Source organism: Nesoenas mayeri (genome assembly GCF_963082525.1).
Source record: "Nesoenas mayeri genome assembly, chromosome: 5".
Taxonomy (NCBI): Eukaryota; Metazoa; Chordata; class Aves; order Columbiformes; family Columbidae; genus Nesoenas; species Nesoenas mayeri.
This window is the reverse complement of record NC_137548.1, coordinates 66,475,366-66,496,927: the sequence shown is the minus strand read 5'-3', so window position 1 is coordinate 66,496,927 and position 21,562 is coordinate 66,475,366. Positions and strand designations below refer to the sequence as shown.

The window sequence follows — 21,562 nt, the reverse complement described above, 5'->3', positions numbered from 1 at the left end:
AAAGATCTGGATTCTTATTTTTTATGTAACACAGTCACCCATTTAGGTGCTCATAATGTTTTGAGAAACACTTGAATATCTAGACTAAAATCCTATAAACCGAACAGCTTTGCAGCTTTAGGATTTTATTCTGATACCCTGTTAGGCCTGACTTACTTCCTAATGTCCCTGATATCTTCATGGCTCACTGTGTGCAAAGCTCCTTTCTGGACTCTGTCCAAACGCAAAGAGCGCGGTGAAGAAGGCGGCGACGTCTCACATTTGATGGTGGTTTTATCATCTCGTACCTCTTCTCTAGAAGCCGGAGACTAATGAAAAAACGAATGAAAACTTGAGGGGTTCGTTGGAAACGCAAAACCATAAATGCAGTACCAACGCTATACAAAATACTGAAAGGAAAAATGAATTATTTCGGTGTTAAAGAGTTGCTCTTGCCCTTACCATTCTGTAGGTGGCTATTTTTTGACTTTTTCTGGATTTTCTGTTACCTTCAGTGACAAACTACTAAGACTGAAATGAGCAAGTAGTGCTCATCTTTTATTCATTCATAGAGCTATCAACTACAGTAATGTCTTCAGCACCACTAAACTAATATACAGAACTTAAGCTGAAGGGTCCTGTGAAATAACAGTGAGAACTGAAACGGCTTTTATGTGTTTAGACGATGACTAGTAACACCACCAATTCTATGAAGTCAGTTTCTATATACCTGTGGCTATGCTTTATCTCCAAGTTTGAATCACAGAAATTAAGACTCGTGTGTGCACTAGCAGCTCTTTAAAATTAAATATTGTTCCAGAAAAACAGCAAAAGAGTGTTTGCAAACAAAAAGCGGTTTACAAACAGAAAGCAACGCAACAGTCCTGCACACCAGCAAAACAAACGAAAATCCACACTTCAGATGATAAACGATTTACATTTAATATCAAAGAGCATATAATCCTGGTTATAGGGTTACCCTACAAATGGTTTCCTTTATGTTCCTAATGAGCTTGGGGCCAGAGAAGGAGATGAAGGAGCACACCAGTAAATAAACTAAAGATTTTTACCTTTCTACGGTGTTTCCTTAAATCACTAGGCTGATAGATGCATGCAAAGAAAAGAAATTTGGAAAAGTTGTATTTATTGCAAACTGTAGCACAGACTGAGACAAGTACTACAGACAAAACATATAAGGGAGAATATCCATAACAATTACAGCACAGAGAAAGATACAGAGTACGAAATACTCTTCAAATCACAGATTACTTCAATGTATCCCTGAAGTGGGGAAAGGGAAGGAAAAAAATCATCAAGGCTTATTTATAGCTGGTTGTCCATAGTGTAAAAAGCAGCTGCACTTTAACGGCGAGACACAAAGTGGCAGCAATAGCTGATTTCTCCACACTAACTGCGTTCTGTGCTTTTTACTCATTTTAAAAGTGCAGGAATGCTTGAGGAAGAATCTCCCACTCGTTTTATTTTATTCTCCATCCACTCCAGAAGCCGCAGAATCTCACCTTCCAGATGTTCCCACATCTGCAGCGCACAGAGCGAGGCAGCAACCTCAGTTATTCAGACCGATGCTGACAACAGCTTAACTGAGATCATTTGTCCTCTAATTATCAATGTATTTGGCAATAAAATCTTTCAAAAGACTGTTGCTTCCCTCCCCAAGATGACAACTTCTAATCATTTTTTTTAATTTAGAATCCACGCAAATATGCAGCATTAATATGTCAAGTTGAGTTCAGAGTGGCTGTAGAGTGCTATGTTAATAAATTGTAAGTTCACAGAATCGCCAGAGAGTGTGGCCTGGAAGGGACCTTTAAAGATCATCCACTCGCTCCTCCAAGCACAGCAGACTCATTGATCTATGAAATCTGACCACCCATATAAATGTTCACCATATGGAATGAAAACTGTCCACAGGAGCTGCTGAAGAGAGCTATGGGTTTCTTGATTTATCATGTTGATGCTTTTTAATTCATTTTAATCGTGGGTGTTTTCAGCTGAAACTGAACTGCCTAAGACCACTACTGCAGCTGGCACTGAGCTAATGTTGCCATTGTGCTCATAAATATGAAAAACTGTATGTTAAACATCAAAAAACCACCCGTAAGAACTCATTCAAGTCTGATAATTCATAATAGCCGTTCCAACAGTTCCTAGAAAGCTCTTGTTCTGTAATTCTAGAAGCACAGCTTCTTGTTTTCACACTTTCACAAATCAGTTGCAAGAAGGTACTAAAATGCCAATTGCAACTGCGAACAATGGGTCAAGTGCTTTTGAGTCACAAATCTTACGATATAAAGTGAATGTAATTCTTTTATTCAGTTACATTATATTTCCACATGACACACATTCTTCTCATCTAGTTTTCATGAAAATAGCTATTACATTTGTGTATGGTTTTCTGTAAGGGAAGTACGTAGCTTAACTACTTATTACTGTGAAAAATTAGAATATAACGCCTTCGACATTTTGAAATGTGTTAGTTTCCATACAAGTGTTTGACCCTGGATATATGGCTACAGCTGATACATTTTTTTAAATTTTAAATGCAAGAAAGATGAAATTATTCCTTGTTATGAAAATAGACTTTTTGGTATATGTACGCATTTTAAAAAGCTAGCAGAAGGAATCAGCTGAAATATGGGAGTGTTTAAAGACAAGTAAGAGACTCAAATGAGTTGAGTCAGTCATTGACAGCCCACCTGCTCTTGCAGTGATGGACAGAATTCCTTGTCTACTGTTTGGTATCATATGGACACGACACATGTGCAGCGATGCAACACAATAATGTATATTAAGTATGGTGTTGCATGTACAACTAGTAAGTACAATTTCCAAACACATATGCAAACCTGGAGACAAAGTAATGTACCTAGAGCTAAGTTAGAGAAGGTGTTTTTCCTGGAGGGTGCTTGCAAATAAATACCTGTATCCACGATGCCCCTTAGCGGAAGGTATTCCAAATATGAGAAACTGGTAGGTTTGCTTAACATTTATGTAAAAACAAAAAGGTGGAGAACTTGTATGTTGTTTTTACAGATAGGCTCACGTGCATAAAGCGGCTCCCACAAGGAGTAATTTTTCTAAGCAGTCGTATTAATGTCAAAAGAATGGATCCATCTTTCTCTGCTCACTGAAGTGCTAAGCCCAAGCTCCTATTTCATCTGCTATGACGTCTAACAGATGCTTCTTTTACCTGCCAGTCTTAATAGGCTAAACCAAAACAGCAGTGTTCATTAAAACAGCTGTGATACCTCCACAACCCTCAAGATTCATAATATATATGCAAATCACTTTTTAGCTGAGTAATTAGTGGAATAGTGGACTGCTAAAAATCAAGTTCAAAGCAGGGGGAGAAACTGGTTGCTGTACCAGGCGTTGAAAAGAAAACATTATTTCTTCTAGGAAGAGGAGTCAGAAGAAAGATCGTAACAACAGATGGAATACTTAGGCATGAGATATTCACCAAATAAGAGACTTGAGCTCTGAATGTTTTTCCTAATCATTATGACTGTATCTTACACTTTTTATAGAAGTTGAAAGGAAGCAGTAGGAAAACCTAGAGAAAGGAAAAATACAGCTGAGTAAGAAGAGGAGAAAGGGGAGGGGAATAAAAAAGAAAATAAACAACCATTTCCTAGAGAAAAAGAACACTCCTCTAGAAAATTAAAGCTAAGGATACTCACCAGTGTCATGATACCTAGTCTGTCCACTTCCCGAGCTGGACTGTGCGGAATCCGCCTCGGGGTGGAGCGGCCACTGCCAGGAGGGGAAGAACCAGCCAGTGAACCACTTGCATAGGGAGGAGGAATGGAGCTCATGGACCGGAATCGGCCATGGGCGTCCAAACTGCCACTACCCACTCTGCTTTCAATCTCCTCCGCACGCTGCTCTGTGTTCTCCTTTTCTTCTTGTATAAGTCTAGAAGAAAAAAAATAATTCAAAGAAACATGAGTCGAAAGGAGGTTGGAGCATGGAGGGCATCTGGCTCTTCTCCCAAGTAGCAAGTGATAGGATGAGAGGAAAACAGCCTCCAGTTGCACCAGGGGAGGTTTAGATTGGATATTAGGAAAAAATTCTTCATGGAAAGGGTTGCCGAGCACTTGAACAAGCTGCCCATGAAAATGATGGAGTCACCATCCCTGGAGGTGTTTAAAAGATGTACAGATGAGGTTCTGAGGGACAGGGTTTAATGCCAGAGTCAGGTTATGGTTGGACTTGATGATCTTGAAGGTCTCTTCCAACCAAAATGATTCTATGATATTCAACCAAGTACAGTAGAAACAGAATGGCCAACTCTGGCATTAGAAAGGAGTAAAACAGCTACACTAAAAAAATATTGTAACCCAAACTCAAAAAACTGGTGAACACTGCTGCTATTACCACCATGCAGATGTTTCTGCCAAACTAGTAATGTACAAACCCTTCCATTAATGGGACTGAAGACAAAGAACCAGAAAAGATAATTTGGCCATAAGCAAACTAATTACTTCTGTCAACCGTCCCACCAGGAAACTCAATGGGCAGCCACCATTTTCTGAGTATCCCCACAAAAAACATCCCTAGTGTCACAGAAACTTCTTTTTATCAGAATCATAAGAGCAGGCAGACCGTACCTAATCTCTTTGTTGATTGCATCCAACTGCTCCTGAAGCATTATGGCCAAAGTCTGAGCATCAGCCTGACCGCTGGGTGACAGGAGGTCAACAGAACTGAATATGGTCTCCCTGTCATCCTCAACATCTGACACGTCAACGTCGCTTTCAAACGCCTGGGCCACGTTGGCCAACACGCTTGCTTGTTGGGCTCGCTCCCAGTCCTGCTCGTTCAGAGTCTGAACCTACAAGAATTAAGAAACATTTGAAAGAAATTCCAAACTCCAATGGGAAAAGCGTGACATTTCTACTGTTTTTCCAAGATATTTAAAGTAGTTTTTAAGTAGCCCACTTACATGCTGAATGCATCCATCAAGACGGCAACGTTTAGAGAAATGTAAAAAGAAAAAAGCTATAATGTAGAAAAGTTTGCATCTTACAGCTCAGTGAAATTTAAAAATGGGCAGTCCCATTGAATACATTAAAACATCACATATCTTGGCTACATAAACCCTAAATTACAGTAGAATTTTGCTATCAAATCCAATGAGAATTTTGGAAGTAGCTTGACGTAATCAGAAGTCATATGGCCCGAAAGGGACTTAAAACTGCTTGCAAAACAGTAACAAATTAGTGTATTAGGACGGTTTCCAATTATATTCTACAAGCTTATCACACTTAACGCAAACTGGCCTTCAAAATACTAATTTTACAATTATTTGCTAACAATTAAAAAGACTAGTAGCTGTGCATCAGTTAGTAAAATGGGATATATCTAGCAGTTTAGGGCTACGTACACCTTGCAATAGATAAGCCTCATCTAATCTATTTTGTTGGCAAAGTATTATTATTATTATTATTATTATTATTATTATTATATTCAGAGTTCTATTACCTTTGAAGGTTCATCTCTGAGAGCTGCCAAACGTCCTTTTTGGGGCCGCCTTAACACTGATGAGGTGCCATAGGAGTCGGTGTGACTGTCGGCCACAGACGAAGGTGCCATTGGGTATCTGAAATCTGGTCGGCTAGAACACAAACATTTGATCCTTAACAAAGGTACAGGGAAGGTGGAAACAAACGAAAATATCCACCCAAATGATTCCTGTTGTCCCACCAGTGCCACTTTTTTCTACGTAGTATAAAAGCTGCTTTATATGCTCTATAAAAATATATACTTCATTGCTGTAACTGAAGTATTTGCAGTTATAATAGACAAAATCACATTCAGCAAAGTAACTTTAAAGAAATCAGACAAAAAATGAAATACAATTAAGTGCTGGTACCTGTGATGAAGTGATGTGGCTCTAAGTCTCACTTGGTCATTTTCAGCCCTTAATGCTTCAACATTTAATACCAGCTGATCCTGTAAAAATAAACAGACAAAATACACAATATAAATGAATATTTAGGTTTTTTGTGTTATTTCTATGAAACTCAGAAATAACTGAATTTACAACATACCCTTCAATGATGTAAAATGTAAAAAGTTTTGCTATTTCGCACCATCGCAAAAGGATACCCAAGAATAATCCCGTCACCTCTCTACACTGTGACTCTACTTAATGACAACGTGTATTTTAAATACAGCTACCAAATAAGATTCACACATTACTAACTTCACTGTAATTAGGGATAATATTGAATAAGAAACAAGATTTTTTCAAGCTCTGTGCAAAGGTTCAAAGCGCATTCACTTTTAACTTGGACATTGTTATATGCTCTAGAAACTCGGAGTTTAACAGCAGAGAAACCCAATGAATGAGAAACAATGAAAGACTAATAAAAAGTGGCTGATGATGAACATCTGTGCCTTGTGCGGAAACTGCTGGCTACACAGACAAACATTCAAAGCATATTCTGCAATATATTCTGAATGCGTTCTTCATTTTGTTACAGAAGCACAGTCCAGGCAGTTTGGCCTCACTACTTGCTAGAACCATCTTGGGAGATGCAATTCACCTGTGATTTAATAACTAATAACACGTATTATTTCAGAACAAAATCAATCGCCGCTGCTTAAGAACGCAAAGAAATGAAAGGCCCCACCACTGTTATTCAAAAAGGGAATTTCTTAGGTCCAGGACAAGCAAAACACCAGGCAGCTGCTATTGCAAAGGAACAGCCAAGCCTAATAAATATTTCTGTCCCTGCCCACCAATTCTTCAAACTTGAAAAAAACTTTATCGCTCGAACAAGCATTTCATGATACCCAAATGCTTTAAGAAAAAACTTACGGGAAAATACCCAATATTGAAAGTATTTCTCTTTTCTTTTTACTGTTCAAGGTCACACGTACAACAGTGTAAAAGTTCTACACAACCTTCGAACTCTGGCAAATTTCCAAAGCATTCAGCCACTCCGCGTATCCAGAAGCGTGTTAAGTCTTTGAGTAAAAAAACTACACGTTGCCTATAAAATCATCATAAACTGGGGCACACTATGCCATAAAATGAGCAATAACAGCCCCCTACTTTGAAACAGACCAGGTAATGTTAAGTTTTATGGGGGTGTTCAAACCTGGTCCCGCTAAGCAGCAATTATAGTGTTTCAAAAATGTGTATCATACCTTTTCATGCTGAAGTTCCTCGATTTGTTTTTTTGCGTGTTCAATTTCCCGAATAAGTGAATTCTAAAATAAAACATACCACAAATTAAACCATGACCAAAGTGAGCATCACAAACTTGCAGTCAACACTACACAGATGCACCTTAAGTCACAGACACTTTATTGCAAACATCATTTCACTTTGATTAGAGTTGAAGGTTTGGCCATAGTAACAGTACAAGTATTTAGTAATAGCACAAGTTCCATAAAAATTTAATATCAATACCAGCCTTTTAAAGCTCCACTTGACAAAACTAGTAAAAAAAGGAATAATTAGAGGGCTAAAATAATTCAAAGTAATTCACTGAGTGGTTACTAAGGCATTACTGCCTGTTATCATTAGGTTTTAATTTTCTTTTCACTGGCCTAACCTAGAAAATTGCTGTACAGTAATGTCTTGGATGTACTGCACCTCCAAAACTGCAACACTCCCTCACCTATGTGCCTTTATTAACATCAGAGCTGTCATTTTTATAGGTATACTGTGACTTCTAAACAATTCCAGTACATTTAAATACTTATGACTACTACAACATCTTTACTTGAAGCGCTTTCCAAATTCAGACTAAAAATCATCTGAGAATTAAGAAACATTTGAGAGCTACAACAATGCAGGAATTTCAGCTATTGTACTTGACTGTAGGATGCAATGCCAAAAAGGAAAAAAAAAGAGATTCCGTCTTCTAATAGGAAACTTATAACTGGGTCACTTTCTTTTCCTTTTCCACCATTGCCAGGAAGTTCTGCTAAACACATTTCCTTGACGTAAGTAATACTACGATTTGCATCAAACGCGTAGTAAAATTTTGCATGCGAACACACAAATCATGCCAGGAAAAAAGCCTCAGTCATCAGAAAAAAGGCTTAAATTTTTACCTACATGTTTCTTCCCAATTTATCATAAAAGAATGAGCTGGAAGTCACAGCAAGAATACTTGTCTAGAAGCTGTTACTTAGAGGGAAGGAAACTAGATTTTCCTCATTCATGAACGTAGTCAGGGTTTGGAGGGTAAAGGGCAGTCAGGGTTCACTAAGACCCCTGCCCTCAATATTCAAGCAGTTCAGCCCATTAAAACAACCTTGTTGACATCAAAACAAGGCCCGTAAGAAGAATTTCTGAAGTATTAGGAGCAGTTGGTGATCCTGCAAATAGTGACGTTAAGTAAAAGCCACAAGTCTGAGTTTGCAGCCTTGGATGGCAGATAAGCACCTTTATTATTAAGCCAAAGGACAGGGACCAGCAGGACCCGCGTGTGTTCTGCAGCATCTGATCCCTCTCAGCTCTGAGAATGGAAAGGCGGGGAAAAGAATGAACTAAATCTTTGTAATGATGTGAGAGAAGCACAGTTTTGGAATTCTGGAGAGACACGTCAGATACCTGCCCCATGGTTTAGGGATGAGAACTGAGCTGACATGAATGCAAGAGAAAGTCAAAATTTATCAAAGTCTGAATACATCATTAGATGTTGCAACTGAGGCGTTTTATTACCATGACTTTAAAACAAAAGCCACTTGGCTTTCATTGAAATATTTCCCCAGATGGTCATTCCTCCCTCCAGTAAAAGAAACTAAGTATTTTTTTAATCTGAGACAAAGCAATTCGAAGTCAACATCAAGCAATGTGCTACTTAAGACACCACTATGCAGAATAAGGGAACCCTTGAAGATATGCAGGGAAGAAAAATGTGCAAGGACCTAGATCCAAAACCTGAGTAAAGTATGTCACAAGTTAGAAGATGAACTGGATCCAGGGGAAGGCTCCAGGATGTGCTTTGGCAGCACAGGGAACAGCCCGTTTACATCATATAACCTGCCTCAAAATGATCTACCAGGAAGAAAACACAAGGTCGTTTCAATGTGCCAAAATCCCACTATGAGTCAGGGCAACTCGTGCAGCCAGAATCAGTGGGAAATAGAAGAAACTGAAGAGGTCAAAGTTCTAGTCTTAACTCTTTAGACTTCCTGTATTACAGTGGATGAATGTATTTATGCAGCCCACACCAGTCCACTAAGAGGGATAAAGCTTCTTAAAAGCTGCCTTCTCAACATTGTAGGGCCAACCTCCAAAAAACCCAAAACTTTCAGAACGTATTTTCGAACCCCACACTAGAAAACAGCCTTGACAGAAACTACATATCGATAAGGCCTTAGTAATTATTTACTGAAGTTATAGACACATTGCAAAGTACACAAATCACTACAGAATGGTGAACATCGAATTAATGTATATGCCAGGATGTGACTTGTTACCTTATCTTCCAAGGCAGCCATCCTTTCCTTGAGGTGCAGCTGAAGCCTTTCATTAGATTCAGACAGAAGCTTATCAACAGTTTCTGACAAACGTTTATTATGCTCTTCATTCATCTTCTCTCTCTGTCTAGCCTAAGATACACAAAAGCTACTGAAATCAATTAAAATTTACAAGGTCTATAACAATTTCCAGGTTGTAAAAACAGTAAGGTTTCTTTAATCTAAATGCATTTTCTTTAATAGAAATATTTTTCCAAAGGAATAAGGAGTATTGCATGTACCCCCATGACTCTGTAAGGGAGTACAAGCAACACTTAAGACATCAATAACTGTCCCAAGATCAGAAGCTTGAAAATCTGAGCTTACACTCAGATTTCAGAACCAATTTTGTTATTTATAACCTAGGAACCAAATTTTCTATAGTCATTTAATTCAACAAGTTTTCAATTTGTGTCCTTGTCAGAAAGCATCACTAGGAATTAGTTATTTCCAAATATATTTCAAACTTTCCTCAGACACTTTCAGCTTTTTCTTGGGATTTAAGGTCACTCATAGTATAGCAGCTCAAATCTCCCAACTATCAGCCAGCCTCAACTCTGCTTTTATTTTAGAGAAGAGAAATGAAACCAGCTTTGCTGAATGGAGGGCAGCCATGAAGGGGATTCAACTATTCCTTTCAGCTTTGTATCTTTGCCAAAAATATGTACGGTACCCTTTGCAGTTCTTGATTCTTTTCTTCTAGCTGTGCTTCCATCTGCCTCAGCCGTTCTTCTATATTGCCGTGTCTCTCCTCAGCCTGTCAATTTGAACACTAAATTAGGTATTTTTTTTTAAACAAAGGTTTCTAAAGCATAGGAACGTTGAAGTACGATAATATATCTAACATGCTTTGCGCAACTGCCATTTATGGTAATACACAATGTGGAACAGATGCCTTTCTGTCAATAAAAGAACCCAGTAAGAGTCGATATGGTAAGTAACAAAATGATGAAGCCTCTCACCTCTAAGTACCATGAATCAACTACTATTTGCAAATGAGCTTGCAACAGCAGTTCATTCAAATACCCAAGAATTACAAAGAAAACAAACAAAACCAACCCCAAAATAAAAACTAAGTGCATTTGCAGCTTTTCCTGGCTAAGCCTAGACAATGTGACCCTTTGTTAGTAATCATGAGAAAGCAGAAAGCGGCAAGCAGAAACAAGGACTAAGATACAAATTCTACCTTCCTAAGCTTGGTGGCAAGTTCCAACACTTTAGCATCTTTAGCAGCAGAGCTCCCAGGAGACAAAAGGTCAGACTAAAGAGCCAGTTAGGGACAGGAGAGATAACAGGGAAAGAAATGAAACTAAGACTTTAAAAGAAAACACACACGCACTTGAAAAGGCTCATTTGTAGTTACTACATGTAACTCTTCAGACTTCATTATTCCATTTGCAGCCTTCTAAAAATCTTAATATTTAGTGAGTATCATCACTTCTCTGTCTCCCCCCACTCCTCAGCTGGTTAACAGTGGAAGAGATTTGGGTTCCCCCTTCAGAAATGGTTGTTGTTTTAAAAGACTTGATGCCTATTATTGAATGAATTTTCATCAAAAGCAACAAAATAACTCAGAAACATTTTCAGAACGTAACTGAGTTAACACAAAAGCTGGTGAAGTTGCAAAGAACAGAAATTTAAAACATCAGAATGCATTCAGAGACGAACAGAAAGCACAGGAAACAAGGAGAAACTTTCTGAATTAGTTGGGGGAAACACAAACACTTTAAGAACAGACTTTGTGCAGCAGGACACGAACAGAGAAGAGTCTTGAGGACACTCACTGCCCGACAGACTCACCTTTGTCAGGGCTGCAACTCTCTGCGCCAGCTCAGCTTCCACCTCCGGCAACGTCTCCGCTTTCCTCAGCGTCTGCTGCAGCTTCTGCTCAGCAAGTTCCAGTCGTTCCTGCAACTGCCTGTTCTTATCTTCACTCTACACAGGATTGCAAGCAGCAAACGTTTAGTGTTAAAATAGCAATTCATTCTCATCTAAGAGGAAAGGAAGGGTACAGATTCCTGCCTTTACTAGACCCGCGGAGAATAAACTGGCCAAAGCGGGTTTTAAAACCAAAGCTGTGGCATCAGCCCCTTCGTTGCAGGAAAAAACCTCTTCTCTACACGTTTTCTTTCTGCAGGTGATTTTGTGTATTCTGAAAGCAACTATATCACCAAATAAACTCAGTCACGGTATAGGAAGCAGCGTAGAACAAGCTGCGAATTTTCAATGCCAAGGCTGTGCTGAGTTATATTAAGGAAAAAAAAATCCTTCATATTTTAAATAACACTACGCATATTTCCATTTTGATTTAAAGTATGTATTTTAAAAAGTATACTAAAAGGGACTTATCTTGTTGACTAAGAGTTGTCTGGCTTCCTCGGGTTACAAAGTGATTGGCTAAACAACCATTTCTGGTTTTAAGTTGGACTAATTCATGTCAAACATACGTCAAATTTCCTGCTGCAGTAAGGCAACGTTGACTTCTATTATAGGCTATAAAGACATCACTACACACTACAAAAATTCAGAAACTGTTTTAGCTTGGAATGAGTAATTCTCACACATGAAAATAAAGATGCCTGGATACATATATTATAACTTAAAAATCCACAATTAACAGGGACAACAGCCCTGCTGCACAGTAAACTGTCCCATTTCATCTCCAGGGTAAAACTCTGTACAATACACTCCTCCAGCTACTGAAAAACAATCGGTAACAACAGCACATCACAGTTGACATTTATCTTCCTAAAAGCAAAGTGCTTTAGTACAGGATGAAGATTAATTATTTCCATTAGTTTTATGCTGAGCAAAATGTACTTTATCTTCTTTCAAATTACAACCTGTCGATGCATGGAGTCTTTAGTGGCGATTTCATTTTCAAGTTTATCATTGAGGTCATGCACAGATGTCGCTTCACGTTGTGCGGCGAGGTAGCGTTTCTCCAGAGTCGTCATCCTCTCCTCCATGTCCTCCTTTTGGGCCATAGTCTGTGCAAGACAAGCCAGAATTCAGAATATAACAGATGATCATTTACTGATCAAACTGGGGAGAAAAATCCACAAACTAATAATAATAATAATAATAATTTACACTTTGTTAGATCTCTCAGTAAAACTGAAGTAGAAAGAATAGCCTCATTTGGGTTTAAAAGTTTGGGGTTTTTTTTTAAGCAATGGTGATTGCTTAAAAAGACAGGTCTTTATTATATTACACCACAGATATGCTACTTACCTTTTCAATGGCATAAACACAGCAAATCTTTACTTCCTGGGGACGGTCAGAGTTTTGTTGGATTTAACTAAGCTCCCTTTCTATTTAATAAGGATACAATACACAATACACAGGACCTTGGGATTAGTGACTGATCGGTACCAGGAATTGTCAATCACACCACTCAAAGTGGTTCCTCGACCATGTACCTCTTTAAAAGCAGAAAATTCAGACTCCATGAAAAAGCGCAGAGTTTACGGTAAGATCAGGCATCTTTTCTAGAACATGTTACGGTTCACAATGCTAAATCTACAATTTAATATATTCGCAAAATATATAGTTATTCACAGATTAATTCTGAAGAGGAATGTTCTAAACAACTGGTCTTTTAAACAAAAAATGGCACCATCATAGTCTAAACAATCACCTTCTTACCTATCAAACTAAAGACATAAAAGTCTAACTGAGCAGCAATGACACCGAAATTTTAAAAGCAATCACATTTGCGACTACCCAAATTTGGACAGTTTACTCCTCACCTCTCGTACGTCTCTCTGTAACTTGGTATTCATTTCTTCAGATTTTATTAAGTCTTTTCTAGCCGTGTCAAGATCTTCTTCCAGCTCTGTTACTCTGCTCGACAAAGCCGTAAGACGCTCTTTCATTTGTGTCTGTTCTTTGTTTTGCTTGTCTATGACGTCTTGGAGCTCCAACACTTTAGCAAGGTTTTCATCGTGGCATAAAGAACCATCAGAAGATCGCTATAAAACACGGGAAAATGTATTTGCATGTTACACAGAAATGTGAAAAAACCACTTGTTACCTACCTGTAAACACTCCCCACCAAGATTAAATTTTTGTTGGATAAACTGCAAAAATTGAAATTGTAACTGATACTTTTAAATTAAATAACTCAACATCTCTTATTATAATTTAAAATGAAAATATTACAGTAAATCATTAAAAAAAATCAGATAGCAGCTTAAAAAAGTAAACAGCTGTACCTTCCCATTTGTAGTTGGTGTATTTTCTTGTTCGTGATTTATATCCAGGATCCCATCTGGAAGTGTTTTCTTCTGATTATTTTGCTCTTTCAGGATCATTAACTAAAAGAAAAGTTTATATACACGTGTTTCAAGTTAATTCCTCTCTCACTAATAATATAAGGAACAGCTGCAAAAGCAAAGGAGCAAAACAATTACTGATTCTACCACAAGGTATGTATTAATAAAATATGAACAGGCACTCAAAACCTTATGCCACTGCAACTCAAAAATTCTGATTTTAAAGCCACAGGAACTCTATTTGTTGTTCTGTTGGGGTTTCATTTTTGTTGGGTTTGGGGGGATAGAGGTGATGGGCAGCTTGTTCAGTTGTTTTGTTGTTCCTGTTTGCTGGTTGGTTGGGGGCCAACGTTTTGGTGTTTGTTGTTGTTTTGTTGTGTGGGGTTTTTTCCTTTCCTGCTCTTTCCAAGTGACTACGTTAAAAATTATAGTTATCCCTTCTGGCCAAAAAAAAAGTGGAAGTGAACATTAATTAATTACTGTGCATAAATATTGACTAAAACACCCACAATGCACACATGACAACTTATTGAGAAAAAGGAAACCTACCTCTTTATGTGTAGTACCTAGTTCTTCTTCCAATAAGCTACATCTTTCAAGTGCTACTCGTAACCTCTCCCTTACCTGAAAGAGTAATTTGAAATAATTTGAAATCATTCACATTGAACAGAAACCAATTACACTTATTGCCACGCTGCCGTACCCCTTCAGTCAGTAAACAAGACTATTTCCACTACACTTGGAGACCTGCTTAACCTTAAGTACTAATTACAACACAAACAATAAAAACCTTCTAAATAAACAATGTGTATCTTCAAATCTAGTTTTTCCTTTTCATCATAAGCAAATTGTATCTCAACATGACCTGTACGTATAGGCAAGAATTAAATATATCCAGAATTTGTAAGGCGCACAGCGTGTATGTTTTTGCTTATTTACAACGAAGAAGAAGAGACAGAACTTCAGTCTGAACAACCGCATGGTCCACATAAAATGAGAGCACGGGATAAGATGTTAGTTACCGTATTTCTTACCTTCTCATCAAGGGCTTTATGGTGCTCAAATAAAGATTTTAGTGCTTTGAGAACTTCTACTTCACTAGAAACTCCTGCTGGAGACTGAGCTTGTCTCTTCACAACAGTCATTCTGAGAGATCTCTCATGCCGGGAGACCAGACACTCCAAATGTTCCAGCAATAGCTACAACAACAACAAAGGAACAATGTTTTTTGAGTTTGGCACAGCTGCAGAAAACTTTGCCTCCTAAAACATTAAGTTTTAAGTCCTAAACTTCAGCCAGCTACCACGGCATCAGGCATAGGACCCATTTGTAGCATTTTAGCCATGCTAGAAGTTACAGAGCTAACACATTTCCTACCTCTCAATTTCAGTCTAGCTTTTAAATGAGGTTTTTACTTAAGCAGGTCTTCTCAGCTCCAAGCACCAGCCTGAGGAACTGCATTGCTCATCAGAAGAACACACGTGGGAACTGCTGTGAATAAGGGAGCAGCTGTTCTGGCAGTGTGAGCTGCTGGGGCATCACTGCGGCTCACCCGCTCTGTTCTGCTGATTTTGGGTGTTGTATGATTACAAAACTTTAACAGCGAGAAAGCTGAATGACAGGAGCAGCGTGGCCTTACAAGCTTTTCCCCATTCTGCACAACAGGATTTGGGGCTGCACAGAAGCTTCCAAACTTTCTTAATCAACACACAGAATCCCAGAATGTCAGGGGTTGGAAGGGACCTGGAAAGCTCATCCAGTGCCATCCCCCCATGGAGCAGGAACACCCAGATGAGGTTACACAGGAAGGTGTCCAGGCGGGTTGGAATGCCTGCAAAGAAGGAGACTCCACAACCCCCCTGGGCAGCCTGGGCCAGGCTCTGCCACCCTCACTGAGAAGAAGTTTCTTCTCAAATTTAAGTGGAACCTCTTGTGTTCCAGTTTGAACCCATTACCCCTTGTCCTACCGTTGCTTGTCACTGAGAAGAGCCTGGCTCCATCCTCCTGACACTCACCCTTTATATATTTGTAAACATGAATGAGGTCACCCCTCAGTCTCCTCCAGCTCCAGAGCCCCAGCTCCCTCAGCCTTTCCTCACACGGGAGATGCTCCACTCCCTTCAGCATCTTTGTTGCCCTGTGCTGGACTCTCTCCAGCAGTTCCCTGTCCTGCTGGAACTGAGAGGCCACAACTGGACACAATATTCCAGGTGTGGTCTCCCCAGGGCAGAATAGAGGGGCAGGAGAACCTCTCTGACCTACTAACCACCCCGCTTCTAATCCACCCGAGGTACCATTGGCCCTCCTGGCCACAAGGGCTCAGTGCCGGCTCATGGTCACACATTGACACTTTCAAGGGGATTCACATGCCAATATCAGGAAAAAAAATACATTTAGCTTTTCATTTAATATTTTTCTCCATGCAGTTGGATGCTTTAACAACAGTGATCTTGGAGAAGGCAAAGAACGAACCCTCGTATTATTTCTTTCTGCTTTCAGTTCAGCGATTTCTTCTTCCCGTTCAAGCAGCTGCTCCCTGCACACATTCAGCTCTTTCGTAAGCGCTGCAAATTCCTGAAATAAACCAGACAGAAATATAAACACATCAAATATCAGGATATAGTGAGAGCAGATTCATACCAACACTTGACACGATTTCTTGAAGTATTCATTTCAGATGTCTAAACTCAAACCAGTTGTATTAGTCATGCTAAGCAGGCTTAACTTCACACACTCGAACCGTTACACTGCAAACGTAAAGAGAAAAGATGTTTGGCTTTTGAGAATTCATTTGTCTCCATGCAATTATCTGAATTGGGATATCCCTAGTAAGTAAAGGGAGAAACCTCTTTGTAATGCACTATGTTACTATTTTAAAAAGTTGTTGTTTGTTTGGGTTACTTTTTAATGACTGCTGAGTGATACATGAAAAAACAACAGAGTGCTAAGCAAAAACAGAACCCAGCAAAACATGGCAAATTTCAAGTAGGTATTTGATTGTCAGAGCCAACACATAACACTGGCCTCTCCCAGAAAATACAGGTTATTTCATAATAATAACGCATCTTTGAAGCTTCACAACCAGACAACTCCGACCTTTATAGGTATTTATCTACTTAAGCGACCTACAGGGATTTCATTTGTACCTACTTTCAAACCTCACAGAACGGAACTGAAACGGCCCTTTCCCTGCAGTCCTGCTGGAAATCTGGGAGAATGAGAATCAGTATGTTCTAGAGGTGGAACCCTCAGGCTCAAAGTCCTCTAAAGGCTTGCCCTTCAAATAAAGCTTTCACCAAACAAAACTGAACCGAAGTGCAATAGGATAGTGAGTGAAAAGTCATCAGGGAAGAGGTTCATCATCATCATCAGGGTTCAGCTAATTCCATCAGAACATTTTTCAACATTGAGATTAGTCAGATTTAAAGAATATATTTCTAAATTTGTGGGTTCCTATCAGGACACAACTGTACTGAGTATCTGAAGAGCCCTTACATCCTTAATTACCTCCACTCTATCAACATCCTCACTAAAAACATTCAACATCAAAGCCATTTAAACTTGATGTCAACTCAGTGAGCACACTCTGGGTAGAAGATGCTTATAAATGTGGTGTAGAGTTGCAAATACTGAGCCTAACTCAGGATGGGAAAATAAATACACATCGGTCACTCCAATGCTGGTGAACACTTCAGAAGCACTTGTATAAGAAAACATTGAAATGCCCGTAAATAAATTAGTCTTTGCTATTGTTTAAAAGAAGGAAAACACAATAACACACAAGAGTCATGCCTAATAAACAGGCAATGAGTACAGCTGAGCTGGTGATGATCTGGACAAGACAAATGGCAGCTAAGAACAGGCATGGAAACACTGTGCACCAACGCTGCTTCTCTGAAACTCCCAAACTCTGCAAGATATGCTGCTGCATAGACTGTACCTACATATTGAGTATAAGCTTAAGATGGAGCTGTTTTGCAGTGAAATTCAAAGTGACAGAAAAGACGTGCTTAAAACCAGAAGGACACATTACCTAATTACGCCAGCACGTCTGCAAATTCTAACACGCAGCTAAAACAAGCAGGAATAGTCAAAAGACATTGTCTGCAAGTTCCAAGATTAATTTGGTAAACTTTACTCTAAAACATAAACAGGATTGAAAAGACAAAAAGCACTGTTGTGCAACATGTACCTACAGTGAACTCCTTTGGACATATTAATGTACTTGGCTTTTGAAGGCTGCTCTAAAAAGACAGTAATACCACCAGCACACATGCAGAATCCACAAGGTCTCCTCCTCAATAAAAAACTGCTCATTGGAAAAAAGATTCAGTGTAGTTCCCCTCGTTAATCAGCAAATGACTGCAAAATAGTCTTAATCTCTTTTTTTCAATTGCTAGAAAAAAGACCTGATTTCTTTAACACTCTTAATGATTACACTAACATAAATATATCACTGCAGTATTTCCCTTTTGCTCCGGTACAAGGTTCGGTGAACCAGAACGCGGTTCCAACATTACGGTTCTTTACTGGCCTTCCCTCCTTATCTTTATTTCTTTGATAATTAAGTTCTACTGAAACTACTAGAAGCACTAAAAGTATTTGCAGAAGAGCTCAATCTGAATTTATTTTCTTAGTGGTGCTTTTGCCTTTTTCAAAACCATTAAAAACCTCTCAAAATTCTATCATTTTAATTGACAAGTATCGACATATTTCTCCAAAGGACATAGGACTGACATGGAACAGTCTGTATTTTTCCAGTTGTTACCTCAAGTGTTGAGAACAGTATAAAAAAGAAAGAGTAAAGACTACTAGACACAGAGTTTCGTCATCCTTTCTCAACTTAAAAGCATCACATTAATATACATTTTCTTATCTATGACATCTATGAGCTTCACCTTCTGAAACACAGATGTATATTTAAAAGCCTATTGACTCTTCAATAGGCTTTATCACAGCACATCCAGTTCTATTCCATCGCACGCTTCTGCGCAAACAGAAATTGCAGTGCAAATATATCATGACATGAACCATGGCGCTGTCAGATGACCCCCAAAAAAGAACAATGCACGCGGTGATTTAAATCGCTGCTGCATAAACAGACTGACACGTATTCCTGGCATTGTGTAACACCTCCCGCGCTGTTTGTTTTGACAAAATATAGTTGCTTTGAGTCCCGTAAGCTGCCTAATAAAGAACATTTCAATGTCCTTGGTTTCAGTTGACAGTGCCAAAAGACGTGTCCTTTCTAGTCCTAAAACTCACCTTCACCAGTAAACAATTGGTGATTTCCTCAAGCAGTTCAAAAGGAGAGAAACTATTTGCCATCTCAAAAAAGCTTGAGTCGTCTCCTAATTTCTTCTTGCTATTAGATGAATATACAGGAGGAAATAAAGGAAGAAAAACCTTGAGAGAGTTTTCTGCTTATCTGCAATGCTGTGTGAGTTTTCTGTAGTTAAGGAGAAGACTGAGAACATCAGGACAAGGTCCTGCTCTGCTTCTGGTTGTCATCAAAACAATAAAAACCCAATTCTGAGGACTGACAAGAACAAGACTCAGAATAAGCACTTTAGAGCACTTACGAGAATCAGTCAGAGTGCCAGATACACCAGGGAAATGTCCCCTGTTGATCAGAACCTACTAACACACACCCATACTCTCTACTAGACTGATTTTTTTTACTGAAGAAAGTAACTTTCTGAACCACCCAAGTCATTCCAAATATGACACACTTGCTGCCAGAAAAAAATACTCTCAACAAAATACTAAATCGAGCCACTAAGTTGGTCGTTGTTCACTAATACATTTTCTGGGGAGTTTTTTTGTGCACAAACTTCATGATTTTTTTAAAGCAATAGTGGTGTTTCTTCTGTACCAACCTCCAGAACTGACCTTCAGCCTTTAGTATTTTAGAGGTCACAACATAAACTTCCTCCCAAAAGCTGGATCAACTAGTGTCGAGCCACTTGATTATGTGGGACATCTCAGTCCAGGAACATTGGTTTTCAGGGAACAATTCTCTTCACGTTTATTAAAAGCATAATTTATAGCTTCCATGGATAGTACATCACAAAACAATAAAAGCTACACGACAGGAAAGTCGGTATTTGACTTAGGAAAAAACTTGAAGGAAACACGGATAATTCCAGAAAGTTTATTATCATAAACTGTGTACTAGGAACGCTCTACAAAGAACTGGAAGTTTACTTGGAATTTGCTCAAGTGAAAAGAAATAAAACTGTTCAACAATAAAATGCAACATCAGTCCTGAGTGCATAATGATCCATGGATTACAGGCAATAAGACGACCAGAAAGTTTATTTAAAGGACAAAAAGATATAAAAGAGAAACACTTCAAATTCAAAATACTTTTAAGGTAATATCTTCTGGCAATACAAGGACAAAGATGCAACTGCTGCATCATTAGGAACATCTAATATGTGAGCAGAATTCATCTGTTTAATCTCCAAATAATATTGTGCTTTACTGTTAGCATCCTGTTCTGTAGCCTGCATATCAAACAACTCAAGAAGCTGAGAAGCTGAAGAGAACATGACAAGAACAACTGGGGAAAGTACAGGCCATCAGGATGAGAAATCGAGGGAATCTGAGATAAATGCCACCATTTTTTTATATTACATGTAAACCTCAATTATTCCAAATGCAAGAAAGTGACAAGCATGCAATCTTACACAAGGCAATCAAAGAAAAATTAAATATCTAAGCTTAACAGGGTATTTCACAGAATCACACAGCGTCAGGGGTTGGAAGGGACCTGGAAAGCTCATCCAGTGCAATCCCCCCATGGAGCAGGAACACCCAGATGAGGTTACACAGGAAGGTGTTGGTTGGAATGTCTGCAGAGAAGGAGACTCCACAACCCCCCAGGCAGCCTGGGCCAGCGTAAACACTAATGAGGTCACCCTTCAGTGTCCTCTTGTCCAGCTCCAGAGCCCCAGCTCCCTCAGCCTTTCCTCACACGGGAGATGCTCCACTCCCTTCAGCATCTTTGTTGCCCTGTGCTGGACTCTCTCCAGCAGTTCCCTGTCCTGCTGGAACTGAGGGGCCACAACTGGACACAATATTCCAGGTGTGGTCTCCCCAGGGCAGAGCAGAGGGGCAGGAGAACCTCTCTGACCTACTGACCACCCCCCTTCTAACCCACCCCAGGTACCATTGGCTTCCTGGTCACAAGGGCTCAGTGCTGGCTCACGTTCACCCTCCTGTCCACCAGGACCCCCAGGTCCCTTTCCCCTACATTGCTCTCTAATAGGTCATTCCCCAACTTATACTGGAACCTGGGGTTGTTCCTACCCAGATGCAACACTCTACACTTGCCCTTGTTATATATATTTCACAGCCACTTCATTTTAATCCAAAGGGGTTTAAGGTAGCACATAGTGACCAATATCCCTAATATATCCAAAAGTTTGTAGCAAGCAAATTTTTGCACCTATTAAGTCAGACCCATTTAATTTTTTTTTTAAGCTAGCAGTCAGATTTATGAAATAATTCAAGGGTATTTAGAGTTAAAACTGAAAAGAATTGACATGTTTTAATGATTAAGTCCAGCCTCCCAAGAAAACACAGGAACACATGTTAACAGCAACAAATCCACAAGAAACACCAACCCATACAAGCTGTGCTTTGCTCGTTCTTTGTACTAAATCAGATGGATCTTTCCCATTAGCACATGTCAGAGAGATGGAAAGGCTGAAGAAGTCTGAAGAAAAATCTTTTGCTTTTCACCTAGTGAAATCAATTTCCAGTATCAAGCAGCCTCAATTTTCTAACCTGGA

General features: G+C 39.2%; 1 protein-coding gene across 2 annotated transcripts in view; it reads right to left on the bottom strand.

Moving 5' to 3' along the window:
* Nucleotides 1-21,562, bottom strand: part of PPFIA1 (PTPRF interacting protein alpha 1) — a gene marked incomplete at both ends in the record, with an annotated part of 48,384 nt that overhangs the window by 14,746 nt on the left and 12,076 nt on the right. The window contains 17 exons of one of the 2 annotated variants that reach the window (XM_080346071.1): nt 157-308; nt 1,050-1,079; nt 3,681-3,915; nt 4,611-4,834; nt 5,485-5,617; nt 5,876-5,955; nt 7,159-7,221; nt 9,448-9,579; nt 10,160-10,243; nt 10,673-10,747; nt 11,287-11,421; nt 12,330-12,476; nt 13,239-13,460; nt 13,704-13,805; nt 14,313-14,387; nt 14,798-14,962; nt 16,236-16,337. In XM_080346071.1, the coding sequence (XP_080202197.1) occupies nt 157-308; nt 1,050-1,079; nt 3,681-3,915; nt 4,611-4,834; nt 5,485-5,617; nt 5,876-5,955; nt 7,159-7,221; nt 9,448-9,579; nt 10,160-10,243; nt 10,673-10,747; nt 11,287-11,421; nt 12,330-12,476; nt 13,239-13,460; nt 13,704-13,805; nt 14,313-14,387; nt 14,798-14,962; nt 16,236-16,337 (2,156 nt within the window). The remainder of the gene's footprint in view (nt 1-156; nt 309-1,049; nt 1,080-3,680; nt 3,916-4,610; nt 4,835-5,484; nt 5,618-5,875; nt 5,956-7,158; nt 7,222-9,447; nt 9,580-10,159; nt 10,244-10,672; nt 10,748-11,286; nt 11,422-12,329; nt 12,477-13,238; nt 13,461-13,703; nt 13,806-14,312; nt 14,388-14,797; nt 14,963-16,235; nt 16,338-21,562) is intronic. The other variant, XM_080346072.1, reaches the window with a different exon arrangement.